Raw genomic sequence first — 13,283 nt, 5'->3', positions numbered from 1 at the left:
GGGACGGGTGGCAACGAGGTCAGAGAGGCAAGGGGGAGGCGCGGCAGGTTTCGCCTGCTGGGGCTCTGGCTGCTGCTACTCCGAGGGATGCAGGGGCTGATGGGGTTTAAAGGGAGGGTGGTCTGGTCTCACTGTTTAAAAGGCTCTCCGGCTCTTGCTTCGTGACTAGGTTCTAAGGGTGAGGGCAGGAGAGGGGAAAGCAGGGACTGCGGCCACAGTCCAGGTGGGAGGTTGTGACTCGGACCAGGTCGGGGCAGTGGTGAAACCAACTGGATTCTGGATCTATATGGAAGGGAAAGCCAAAAACAAGCCATGAGACAGAGGACCTGTCAGGAGGGATAGAGAAGGGCAGGGAGGGCCCCAGGGGTTCGGTCTGAGCCACTGAAGCGTAGCCTTGCCTCTCAGCCCTGAGGACACTGCCTCCTGGGGCCGTGTGCCAGGGGCTTCTGCTGGGGTGAAGCAGGTTGAGGGGGTGAGGAAGTCAGGCTTCAGTTTGGACCTGTCAAGTCTGAGATACCATTGGAGGGTGAGCCCAGGAAAAGGAGTGCACTGGAGATGTCTGTGCACTGGAGGGTCGTTGGTTTATAAATGTCACTAGAGGTGGCCAGAGTGAATGAGAGCCGAGAGAAAGGCATGCAGGGGCAGCACCCTGGGTGCAGCAGCGTTGGAAGCTTAGAGGGGAGGAGGACCCCCAAAGAAAACCAAGAAGGAGCGGCCAGCAGGGGGCAGGAGGCCCAGGATGGTGCCCTGGGAGCAAGTGCTGATGAGTCAGTAAGATGAGGGCTGAGAAACAAGGACAGAGCGAGGTGCAAGGTCATCGGTGACCTTGGCCAGTACCGTTGGCATAGCGGAGAAGGTTTAAGGAAGTGGATGCTTGAGACTAGGCAGCTTCTTCAGGGAGTTTTGCTGAAAGGGGCCATGGAGTCAGAGAATGGCAGGGGGGTGCATTTCAGATGGGAGAAAAGTGTGCTTGTGAGCTTGTGGAAAGAAGCAAGGGCTGCAGGACATGGAGGAGACCTGCTGGGGAACACCCTGGCCGCAGAGCCAGGCGCGGCATCTCAGGCACCGTCTCTGGCCGCCTGTGGGGCACAGAGCGGGGAGGGGGTGGGTGTGCTGGCAGCCGAGTGCCCCTCAGAGCCCTCCAGGCACGCTGACCCCCCCTCCCAGAGCTCCCGCCTGGCTTGCCTGTGGCTGACTGAATAAAGGGGTCCCCCCACCTTCAGGAAAGCACCCGATGTGATGCCCCCAGGCCTTGCCCCCCGACTCAGATTGGGATAAGTTTCTGCCCTTGATCATCCTGCCATCATCAAAGTCACTCTGCTTTCTTTCTCCCCTCTGTGAAACGCACGCCCTAGAAGGCCTTCCTGGATTCTCCCAGGGCAAGGTCCCATGAACCTTGATAAGGGGACGGGTGCAACATTTCAGAGGTGAGGGGTTCTCTCTCCACACATCCCCACCCCCACCCCGCCCCCTCCAAGACACACCCTCTCCTCCGGGCTGCACATACTGTGTCCTGCAGCACCCTCCTGACGACCCCCTGTCTCGAACACACCCCACCCCCATCTGGTGTCCGTCTGGAGTGGGCTTGTCCCCACATTCCCCCCTCTGCACCCCTGCCACCCCTCACTCCACCACCACCCTGACCAAACTCTCCAGCCTTTCTTGAGATACCGGTGACCCCTCCCTTACTCACGGATGGCCCTGATTCAACTTGGGGCTTTAACATGCTTCCTCCTGATCTCACCCTGCTTCCTGCATCTCCTCTCTGGGTCATTCCAGGGACACCCCAGAAAATGTCAACATCCCCAGAAGTCCTGTCCAGGCGTTTTTCAGACCCCTGGATGTCTCCCTGACCTGCATCTCCAGCCTCAGACCCCTGGGCCCCACTTTCCACCACGTGCACCCCCCTATGTGTTCCACTAAGCGCTTCAGACTTGCCAGAGCCCAGCTACACAGCCACTCGCCCCTTCCCTGTTTGGGGGGCCAGTTCCAGGCACAGGCCCACCCTCGTGTGTTCTCTGCGACAGTGGGGATCACGGGTCTTTCCAGGACCTTCTATCACCATGCCGCAGGGCCAAAATTCAAGCCCAGGCCTGCCAGACTCCAGCTCAGGACCCTCCCCTGACACCAAGTGGCCACTCAGCGATGTGATCCCAAAACCTCAGTCTGTTGTGTTTCCACCCTCAGCAGAGGAGACGGAAGGAAGGGAGGGGTGGCAGGTCTCCCGCCGCCCCCCAGGGCCCTCTGGTAGCCCCCTGCCCCATCGCCTCCGCCACCCTGCCTTTGCCCAGCTTCTTCCCTGTGCCTCCTGGGCAGTCACCTCCATGCCTGCCAGGATGGCCCTCAGCTTCACCCAGAGACACTTCTTGGGGAACAGCCACCCACACACTCAGCCTTGCACACCCAGAGGTCTCCTCGGTGGCTCACCGAGTGTCTGGGAACGTTGGCAGCAGCGGCCGTGGCCTGGCACCCGCTGGCTGGGGGAACCGCGTAAGACAGAGGGCTTGCCGTCAGGGACCTCCATGGGAAGGGACCGGTGTGCCCACCCCCAGGGCACCAGACTTGGGCACACTCGCGCCCACAGATGGCTCCTGGAGCTGCGAGTCGCTCCTGCCCCAGACCTGGCTGCAGGATCATCTCACCAGCGTTTTGTCCAACCTTCTGGCCGCGCTTGAGTCCCCTCGGAATCGCTCGGCGCACACCTCGTGGGCCCGACACCCGGCTGCCTCACAGGCTCCCCAGCCTCCGCCTTGTCCCTTCTGCCCCTCGGGGTGGGCGGCTGCCCACCTGAGCCCTCTCTGGGCTCCCCACCCTGCTCATCCCCCGAGGCCTGTCCGCCCAGAGCCATTTCTGGACCTGCTCCTGTTTGTGGCCATCCCTCTGGACCCCCAGTGCCCGGAACCAAACCTGTCCCCTCCCTCGGTCCAAGCCCTTCACCACTAATCACGCCGCCCTCTGCCTACCCCTCACCACAAGCCCCGTCCACCTCCCTCCTAAGTGTATGCGACGCTCACCAAGGCCTCCTTGCGCAGCCCAGGGGGCGCTGCATTTTGTGGGTCTCTCTGGGCCTGCAGGCTGAAGGCCAGACCCTAAACCTGCCCCCCACAGCCCTCCCTCCACACCCCAGCCCTGCCCTCAGGTGTGGCCTCTTTCCCCGCCTTGTCTCAGACCCCTCATGTTAGGCAGCACCACCTACCCACCGGGTGAAGAGGGAGCCCAGTGGTGACGGACGGGTCAGGTCCACTCGGGGCCTGAATCCTGGCGTGGGGAGCGCATCATCACGGCGGAGGGTGCACACCCTGGGGGGGTCTGGTCCCAGGCCGGGAAGCCTTGGTAGTTCCGTCTGTAAAATCATCGTATCCGACCGATCGCACTGTGGTGAGATGTGTGAAGAGCTTGGTGTGCACCCGGCACCTAGGAGATGGAGCAGTTGCGGGGGGGTCTGGCCGGCGAGCAGGCCCCATGGTGAGGGGTGTCTCCCTGCCTGCAGCCCGTGGCCTTGGGACATTTCTGGGGCCACACTGCCCCCTGGTGGCCATACCATCTACCCTCAAAGGCCTCCGGCCTGGGCTACCATCTCTGCGGCAACCAGCAGGGTTTATTATTCTGTAAATGCGGCCCACACAGGGCAGGTCGCTGCCCAGAGTCACACAGCCAACCAGAAGTAGGGTTGCTGTTGTTCAGTCGCTCAGACGTGTCCGACTGCGACCCCGGGGACTGCAGCACGCCAGGCTTCCCTGTCCTTCACCCTCTCACGGAGCTCGCTCAAACTCACGTCCATCAAGTCGGTGATGCCATCCAACCATCTCATCCTCTCTCACCCCCTTCTCCCCCTGCCCTCAATCTTGCCCAACATCAGGGTCTTTTCCAGTGAGTCGGCTGTCCGCGTCAGGGGGCCCAAGTAGTGGAGCTTCAGCTTCAGCATCAGTCCTTCCGATGAGTACTCAGGACTGATTTCCTCCAACCCAGGCCTGCCCTCTCCTGGGCCACTGCTGTCCCCACTGTCGACAGCAGCTGAAGGCACCCACGGGGAGACTCATCAATGTCTCCCACCCTCCCCCAGCGCAGGGAAGTCTCCACATAGAACTACTCGGGATTTGCTTTATTGTAAAGACGACACCTGGTGCTGGGACAGGGGAGAGGGCCCCGGGGACTGGGGACCAGGGAGGTCCCGGGGGCGCCGCCCCATCCCTGACGTGTGCTGAAGCCTGTTGGGGGAGGGGCTGAGCAAGTCTGAGGTCCATTCCAGAGGCAGCACCCCTTCCCGTCGGGTCTGAGGGGAGTCTACCTGCCCCCCTGCACCGCCCACTGCACCTCCCTCACCTTCCCCCCTTCCCTACCCGCCGGGGCCTCCCTCTGGTCCTTATCGCAGAGCATCAGCCCTGGAGGAAGTTCGGGGCTCCATGGGTTCAGCCTCCTTGCCCTGCTTGATGGGGCGTGAGGCCTGCAGAGGGAGAGGGGCTGGTCACTGCGGTGCCGGGGGTCAGTGGGGGGTGGGGGGCATTTCTCCTAAATCTCTGACCTGGGCTCCTTCCTTCCCAAACCTAGAGAATTCTTGGGCAGAGTGAGTTCCCACACCAGGAGTGCCCTGCCCCTGCCTGCTGCTCTAGTGCTGGGCAGGGGCACAGGCTGTGTGTTGGGAGGCACAGGGCAGGGCGCGCACCTCAGGTCCCTCTGACGGCCACGTCTTCCTTTGGCCCAGGGCGCTGCGCGGAGCTGCAGGTCCACGTCACCGAGCTCACGGCCACGGCAGCTGAGCAGAGGGAGCTGATCGCCCGCTTGGAGCAGGACCTCAGCACCATCCAGTCCATCCAGCGGCCAGACGCCGAGGTGAGCCCACCCCCGCCCCCGCCCCCGCCCCGCCTGCCCAGGCTTCCTTCAGCCTCACAAAACGCTGACTGTCCAACCAAGCCGGCCCATCCTTGGGCAGCCGGTGTCCTCTGGGCCCACACTAAGCCTGACAGGGACTGTCACCTACAACCTCCAGGGTCTGTCTGCTCACTTCACCACAAAGCCCCTATTCGGGGCACCAGGCCACAGGCTAAGGGCACAAAGCCCCCTGCCTCCAGGCGCTGGCTTGGCCCTCGGCCCTGGGAGCTCTGGGCAGGCAGCAAGGCCAGGACTGCCCACCCATCTCACAGCTAGAGGACCTCGGGCCCTGAGATTAGGGAAGGCTGGAGTCCCAGGATCCTCAGGGGTTATTATCACATCGCCCACCTCATTTTACAGACAAAGAAACGGAGCCCAGGGAGAGAAACGGGCTGGACTGGGGTGACATGGCAGGCTGGCTGGTAGGGCCGGGGTCACCCAGCCTCCGAGGCCTGTCAGGGCCAAGTGGCCGGGTGGGAGCCCCACGCTGAACTCCAGCCTCGGGGTGAACCACCTTCGCTTTGGTGGCCCACGTGAGGCACCCTCTCCGGGCCCTCCTGTGGCCACTGCCGTGTCCAGCCCCTGCCGCCAGACCGCCCCACCCGCTTCTTGCCCTCTGTGTGCTTGGCCCCCTGGATGGCTGTGTTCACTGCCAAGTGAGGAGGCGCCCCGCTGACCTCGCCCTCCCACCTGCAGGGCGCAGCCGAGCTCGGCCTGGAGAAGATTCCCGAGCCCATCAAGGAGGCCACCGCCCTGTTCTATGGTGAGGAGGGGCCCATGCTGTGATGGGCTGGCAGGAGAGAGGGACAGGAGCAGAGGTGGGGTCACCTGGGCCCTAAAGAGCACACACCTCCATCAGAGGAGCCAGGCCCCCGGGCCAGCAAGGCAGCAGAAACTCACAAGAAGGGTGAGGCCCCCACTTGCCCCTCTAGACCTCAGTCTGACACCCCCACCGTGGGAACCCTGACCCCCTCAGCCCTGCCAGGGGCCTGTCACAGGCTGGTGGGTGTTGATCAGCTCCCTGGTGGGGGTGAGGCCCAGCCATGAGAGGCAGCCAAGGGCTGGAACAGAGGTGCCCCCCAGGTGTTGAGGCCAGGACACAGTGGCGGTGGCAGAGCCACCCAGTCCCCTCAGTGTCCCTTTGCTTCCGCCCCATGGCACTCGACCAGAGCCCCCTCGGAGCTGGTGACCTGAGGGCCCGCCGCTGGGCTGGGCCTCCCCTACCCCCAAGCCACTGTCCCTCCATCCTAGGTCCCTCAGCGCCTGCCAGCTCCCTCCCCGAGGGCCAGGTGGACTCGCTGCTGTCCATCATCTCCAGCCAGAGGGAGCGCTTCCGGGCCCGGAACCAGGAGCTGGAGGCGGTGAGTTGTGTCCCTCCCTCTGCAACACTCCACGGACCTGAGGACAGGGCGGAGGACACCCGGGTGTAGGGGAGAAAGACCACAGACCTCAGTGGGGTTAGGTTTGTTCTGTGCGGTCAGGGAGGGCTGCCCAGAGCAGGTGAAGTCACGCTGGGCTTTGAAAGGAGAATCAGACCCTCCAGGCAAATGTGTGAACAGAAACATGGGGTCAAGGAGCCGGAAGGGAGTCCAGGGACAAAGCAACGAGTCGCCAGGCAAGGTCCCTACTGCCAGGCTGGGGTGTGACGGAAGGGTTTAAGCTGGGGACCAGCACCACCAGGATGGAGGGTAAGGCCACTCGGGCAGCCAGTTTAGAATAGAGGCTTGGCCCAGGAAGACGGTTTGGTGGTGGTCACCGTGGTCCAGGAAGAAACATCTCAATCAGGTGGAGGGGTGGGAAGCAGGGGCAGGTCCCAGGGAGGAGGGTCTTGAACTCTATGAAGAGGAGCAGTCTAGAGAAGGTGCTCTGTGGGGTCTGAGAGAGCGTGCTGGCTGCTAAGCACCCAACTGGTGGCCGTCCTGGAGAGACCTCGTAAGGAAAGGGCAGTCTAGGCTGCAAAAGTGACCAGCCCAGGGACTTCCCTGGTGGTCCAGTGGTTAAGAATCTGTCTTCCAATCCAGGGGACACAGGTTCAATCCCTGGTCCGGGAACTAAGACCCCACGTGCTGCAGGGCAACATTTGGGGGGAAAAAGGCGACCACTCAAGCTGCACGTGGGTCTTTCCCAAGCAGTGTCCCCTTGGGGACTCTGCAGACCACTTCCTCCATCCCACAGAGCCAGCCCAGGTCCTCCGTTCTCTCTCCCAGTAGAAAGAGGAGCCAAGAAGGTTTCCATCTTCTCCAAGAGTCACCGCTTGAGCAGGTGGTGGAATATCTAGCCCCTTCCCTCCGCACCCACAGCTCCCCTATGGGGCTTCCAGGTTGAGGACTCTGGGAGGCCGACATCCACTGAGCACCCATGCAGGCCGGGCCCCATGCTGGCCCAGTGACAAGGGTGAGCCAGATCCAGTGAGACCCCCTGTGAGCTGGGCTGCAGAGCAACAGGCTTCAAATGGAGGACCGTCAGGACAGCTCCCCTCACAGCTACCTTCGTGAAAGTGGACGGGGAACACCCACGCCCCTTGACGGCTGGGGACAGTCAACGTGGAAGGCTAGGCAGCCCTTTAAAAAGGTCTTCAAACTAGATCAAGTAGGGTGGAAGGGGTATTTATAAGACTGTGCCTTCGGCTTTAAAAATCTAGACTTTTTTTTTTTTTTTTTTTTTTTACCATGTTGTGGTAAAATATATATCTGGAGGAGGCTAAAGTTCACAGGGTCGCAAAGAGTTGGACACGACTGAACACACAAAAGATACATCACTTAAAATTTATCATCTTAACCATTTTAAAATGCAGCACAGTGGCCTTAAGTGCATTCATGTTGTTAGGCAACTCTCACCACCACCCATTTCCAGAACTTTTTCATCTTCCCAAACTGAAGCTCTGCAGTGTTTATAAACACTCACTCCTCTTTCCCTCTTGCCACCTCCCACCATTCTATCCCGTCTCTATAATTTGGCCACTCTAGGTATCTTATATAGGTGGAATCATAGAATATTTGTCTTTGTGTTTCTAGCTTATCTCACTCAGCATAACGGCCTCCAGGTTCATCCACGCCGTAGCATGTGTGAGGATTCCCTTCTTTTTAAGGGTGCATAATATTCCATCGTGTGGACGGACCGCATTGTGTTCGTCCTTCCATCTGTCCACGGACACTTGGGCTGCTTCCACCTTTTAGCTCTTGTAAATATGCTGCCGTGAACATGGGTGAGCACATTATCTTACAGCCCCTGCTTTCGGTTCTTTGGGGTGTACACCCAGAAGTGGAATTGCTAGACCATACGGTGGTTATATTTTTTACATTTTTGAGGAACCGCCACACTACCTCGGACATTTTTGTCCTTTTGACTTTTTCACAATGTGAAGAAAACACCTATTTAAGCATTTTAATAAGTTGGAAGATGAGTTCACATGTCACTTTGCCCCTAGGTTGGCAAACATTAAAATCACATATTGTATGGTTTCATTTATATAAAACATCCCAAAGAGGCAAACCCACTGAGACAGGAAGTAGATTAGTGGCTGCTGGGGGCTGGGGGAGGAAGGCATGTGGAGTGAGTGAGGACAGGTATGGGGTTTCTTATTAGGGTGATAGAGATATTCTGAAATTCATTTAAATTAATTAACTAATTAAAATTAATTTTGATTCTGAAATTAAATTAAATATTTAATTTGCATGTTACATTAAATATGCAAATTAAAGATGGTTGCAAACATTGTGAATGTAGTAAAAAAAAAACTGAATTATACATTAAAATGATGTTTATGTTATATGAAATTTATCTCAACAATAATTTTAAGCTGATACCATAAACAAACAACATGAAGAAAGTGACCCAGGAAAATAAGAAAAAAAAAAAAAAAGAATAAAAGAAAGTGAGCCAAGGACTGTGGCTTCTGCCTGCTGTGGGGTCTCCTCAGGCTTTGAGCAGAGGCTGGCAGGTCCAGGACATGAGCTCAGGCCAAGCAGGGGCTCGGGGTAGACAGAGTGGGACCCTGTGCCAGCATGGAGGCCTCTCCCCCAACTCCTTCCACTGCGGGCCCTGCCCACCCATTCACCCACCCGGCTGCCCCCAGGAGAACCGCCTGGCCCAGCACACCATCCAAGCCCTGCAGACCGAGCTGGACAGCCTGCGCGCGGACAACATCAAGCTCTTTGAGAAGATCAAGTTCCTGCAGAGCTACCCTGGCCGGGTAAGCACCCCCCACCCTGCCCCCCTGCTTTCAAGCTGAACCAGTCTAGGGAGAGGAGTGGTCCCAGTGGATGGCTGGGGACAGTGACCTGCTGGGCAGCAATAGGCCTGGGAGCCCCAGAGACCATCCCACACACACACCCCCCGTCCCAGGCTTGCCAGCTGTCCTCCCAACCTGTGGAGCCCTGATGGAGTTTTGTTCATCAGACGCCCCAGCCAGGAAGTAATGAGGTTCGGAAAGAGGCACGGCTCACAGGACTCAGGCCCACATGACTCCTCTGTGGTGGGGAGGGGGTTTGTAACTCTCCCTCGCTGACCCCAGGATCTGGACATTTAACCCTAGGGATGATGAACATACAGGACAACCGTGGGGGATTCGTACGTTTAAAACATAAAACATAAAAACTTATATATTTTTTAAATGTCAGAATTGGGTCCAACATTCCAAAAACCTATCAATCAGATTGGAATAGAAAACTACCCACTCTATTCTGAGCTGGGAGGGCCCGCTCTGGCTTCTCTCAGCCCCCAGGGTTCACAGGAGACCACCTCGTGCAGGAAACGCCTTCTGAGACCCTGGGGAGACGGCGTGGTGTAGCAGGATGGAGTGGTGGCGCACTGGCTGGGGGCCTCCCTAGGACAAGCCCCAGACGCAGCCACCGGCCCCCACACCCCCAGTTGAAGCTGTTCTCAGACCACCAGAGGGCGCCCAGGCTCCATGCAAACGTTCTCATTCACTGTGTGGCCTGCTGCAGGGCAGGAGGGCGGCCTTCATCTCCCAGGTGCTGGCCTGTTCCCCACAGCCACCCTGCAGTCTCCCAGCGAAGACCCTCCAGACCCACCTCCCTGCACCGGGCCCCGCCCTGTCCACCTTGTACATTCCAGCCACCCTCGGGGTCTTAGTTCCCCCAACCTGTCCTGAGGCACTGGGGTCCCGACCCCAGGGGGAGACCCCTGATCCCGGGCAGTGCCCCTGGAGACAAGGCACCATCCATGTCACACCGTCACCCGGGGCCCTGTCCCCGCCTCCACCGTGCAGGAAAGGAAACTGAGGCTCCCTGTGATGTTGTCAGGCTGCAGTCCATTGGCTCTGGCCTTCCTGTTGGGTCCGCTGACAGGGTCTCTCCTCCTCCCTTTCCTGCAGGGCGGCGGCAGTGACGACACGGAGCTGCGCTACTCAACCCAGTACGAGGAGCGCCTGGACCCCTTCTCCTCCTTCAGCAAGCGGGTGCGTGGGCCCAGCCACAGGGCAGCCTGGGGTGCCCACCCAACTCACCTGGCCTCGGGCTCACTCTGGCCCCCCTCCACCAGCCCTGGTCTCACCCTGCACCCCTCCCCCACACTGCACCTTGACACCCCAGACCACCAGGGCAGCCCCCACACTCATTTTGGTTCCGGGGTGGCCTGGGGTCCACCAGGATGGGCCTGGCATGCCAGGAACACCAGCTGACGCTGACAGCCCCGTGAGGGTGTGCGGCCGTGACCCGGTCATCCCCAGGCGCAGGCACTCTGGGGGGCAGGCACACAGGCAAAGAGCCTCCCTGTGTCAGGTGACTTACGGTGGTGGGGAGGGGGTTTGTAACTCTCCCTCGCCCACTCTGAAGACCCTCCGTGTTCAGAATCGGCCACTGCAGAGGGGGACAGCAGCTCCCATCACTGGCCCTGAGTGGGACTGGGCACCAGGGCACCCCTGGCAGCCTCTGCACCCCGGGGCCCTGCAGGGACAGCAGGGCATGGTCCCTCTCTGCAGTGAGCTGGGGCTCTGGGGGCCTTTGGGGGTCTTCTCCTCATCCCTCCTCACCCTTCAGGAGCGGCAGCGGAAATACCTGAGCTTGAGCCCGTGGGACAAGGCCACGCTCAGCATGGTGAGCCGCCCCGACCCCCTACCCCACCATGCCCCCGCCCCGATTGGGCCTGGGTCTCCGACCCTGGGCACCTGGTCACCTGTCCTCCAGCCCGGTCTGGAAAGCCCCAGGGACCCCGCTGCCCCTCCCAGGCCCGGTCAAGAGTGGCTGTGTGACCCTAGGAAGAGGGAATCTGTCCGTCTCCGTGACAGCCCTATTATTCACGGTAGATTCTGGACGTGGCCACACGGGGGCGCCATTCCCTAGCATTCCCGCTGCCCCGAGTTCCCAGCCTGAACGCTGGAGCAGCCTAACTTGCCTGCCTTTCGCGCCCCTTGCTGCCCTGGGTGGGTGAGCCCGGCAGGGGTGGGTGAGCCCGGCAGGGGTGGGTGAGGCCCGCCCCACCCCACTCACGCCTTGCGTGCTCCCCAGGGGCGGCTGGTTCTCTCCAACAAGATGGCCCGCACCATCGGCTTCTTCTACACGCTGTTTCTGCACCTCCTGGTCTTCCTGGTGAGTGAGGATCTAGGCACGGCCAGAGATACATTCACCACGGTCCCCCCACCTACCACCCTCAGGCGCAGAGTCTGTGCTCGCCCACTTCTGTCCCCATCGGGGGCCTCTGGGGACGACAAGCCCACCCAGCAGGCCCTCTGGCTGGGGCAGCAGCCTGTCCGACTCCATGCAGGGCCCAGCCCTGGGGGCGGGGCGGCCTTGGTGGAGGGAAGGGCCACGGAGGGAGGCTGGCTGATGGGAAAAGAGGCCTAACGGTAGAGTCATTGCTAAGGGACAGCCAGGTGGGCCGCTCAGACAGGGGACACCTTGAGCTGAACCTCCTGGGGGGCAGAGGGGCATTCTAGCTCCCGGGCACAGCACATATGGGGGCCTGGTGATGCCCATGTGTCCGCCCAGCAGGGGTGGGGGCGTGCCTGTAGAAGCCTTCAGCCTCAGGGACTCCTCACCCTAGCGAGGCCACAGTCCAGACGGCCCCTATATGGCCAATCTGGGCTCCAGCTCTGACCCCAGGGCCCAGCCGGTCCTGGTGCTGCCCAGCAATGTTAGGGATGGTAGCTCCATGCCCAGGCCTGTCTGACCAACTGTGAAGCTGGTAGGCATGAGAGATAGCATCTCTAAGGCCCCCCTGCCCCTCAACCTGGGACTGCGGCCACAAGAAACGTCACGTGTCAGGAAGCCAAGCCCAGGGGCCGCAGGTGGACGGCCGGAGTGGCTGCGAGGCAGCTGACCGTGTCTCTCCCCTGGGGCAGGTGCTCTACAAGCTGGCATGGAGCGAGAGCATGGAGCGGGACTGTGCCACCTTCTGCGCCAAGAAGTGAGCAACCCCTGCGCCCCGCTCGGCCCACTGCTCGGCCCCCCACACCACCCATTCTTATGTCCCCTGCCCCCCGCCATCCCCTACATTTCTTTCTTTTTCGGCTTTTGCACTCGGCTTCAGCAAATGTTTCTGTGGCCCCCAGGTTCGCCGACCACCTGCACAAGTTCCACGAGAATGACAAGGGGGTGGCCGCCGGCGACTTGTGGCAGTGATGTCCCCAGGCTTCCCCGGCTCGACAGTGGTGGCTGCGTTCCCCTGCTTGTTCAGCTGCTTCCAATGACTTAGGCTTCCCTGGAGAATCCCCTGTGTAGATGACTCTTGCCCTCCACCCAACAGGGCCAGAGGTTCCCAAAAGTCTCCTCAGTCTCCCTTAAAAGAGGGTCTCAGCCTTGTCAGGCTCCCTAAGTCCAGAAAGCTCCAGAGGCCAGACCAGACCATCTCAGGCTGGTGACCCAGCCTGGGTCCCGCCCAGCAGTCTGACCTCTAGCCTTGGGGACAGAGACCTCTCAGCCATGACACTGAGTTCCCACTGATTCTGGCCGTGGTTAATCCAGTTGGGGTCCCCCAGGCCGTCCCGGGATCCCCTTGGGCTCCCCTCAGATCCATCACCATCCCCCCAAGGCATGGAAGCTCTTCCTGGCAGGACAGCGGGCTTTAAGTCCAGCCCCCAGCACCTGCCTTTATCATGGCCCCACCCAACCCCTAAAAGAGAGGGAACCCCAGAGGGCAAGATAGTTTGTTACCCCCTCCCAACCCCTTAGACGCACTATGATTTTTGCTTTCTTCTTTAGCAAGATATTCTGGCTTTTAGGTGAGGATGACTCTCCAGTGAGCACCCACACCCCAGGCTCTTCAGACCTAAGGACTGGTCTGAGGGGCCCCCGGGGCTTCTCAGCCAGGAACTGGCGGTGGGCCATCCTGGCATGGCCACCCTGGGGCCACTGGCAGATCTTCCTAAGTTAGGCTTGCACCTGCGTGTTCAGCTTTGCATATTTTGAATAAATACCTGTTGCAGCCACACCAGTGCCCTTGTGATGGTGAGGGTA

At 60.2% G+C, this 13,283-nt stretch overlaps 1 protein-coding gene across 4 annotated transcripts in view; it reads left to right on the top strand.

The window, feature by feature from the left end:
* The window catches only part of CUX1 (cut like homeobox 1), a 349,533-nt gene extending 336,276 nt beyond the window's left edge, over window positions 1-13,257 (top strand). For all 4 annotated transcript variants that reach the window (XM_061402011.1, XM_061402012.1, XM_061402009.1 and 1 more), the window contains exons 15-23: window positions 4,703-4,830; window positions 5,566-5,632; window positions 6,121-6,230; window positions 8,945-9,061; window positions 10,205-10,288; window positions 10,869-10,925; window positions 11,337-11,417; window positions 12,170-12,234; window positions 12,380-13,257. In XM_061402011.1, the coding sequence (XP_061257995.1) occupies window positions 4,703-4,830; window positions 5,566-5,632; window positions 6,121-6,230; window positions 8,945-9,061; window positions 10,205-10,288; window positions 10,869-10,925; window positions 11,337-11,417; window positions 12,170-12,234; window positions 12,380-12,449 (779 nt within the window). In that variant the 3' untranslated portion in view covers window positions 12,450-13,257. The remainder of the gene's footprint in view (window positions 1-4,702; window positions 4,831-5,565; window positions 5,633-6,120; window positions 6,231-8,944; window positions 9,062-10,204; window positions 10,289-10,868; window positions 10,926-11,336; window positions 11,418-12,169; window positions 12,235-12,379) is intronic.
* Window positions 13,258-13,283: the final 26 nt, after the last annotated feature.

The sequence above is a fragment of the Bos javanicus genome, chromosome 25 (assembly GCF_032452875.1).
Source record: "Bos javanicus breed banteng chromosome 25, ARS-OSU_banteng_1.0, whole genome shotgun sequence".
In the NCBI taxonomy this organism is placed as follows: Eukaryota; Metazoa; Chordata; class Mammalia; order Artiodactyla; family Bovidae; genus Bos; species Bos javanicus.
This window is presented reverse-complemented; position numbering and strand designations above follow the sequence as displayed.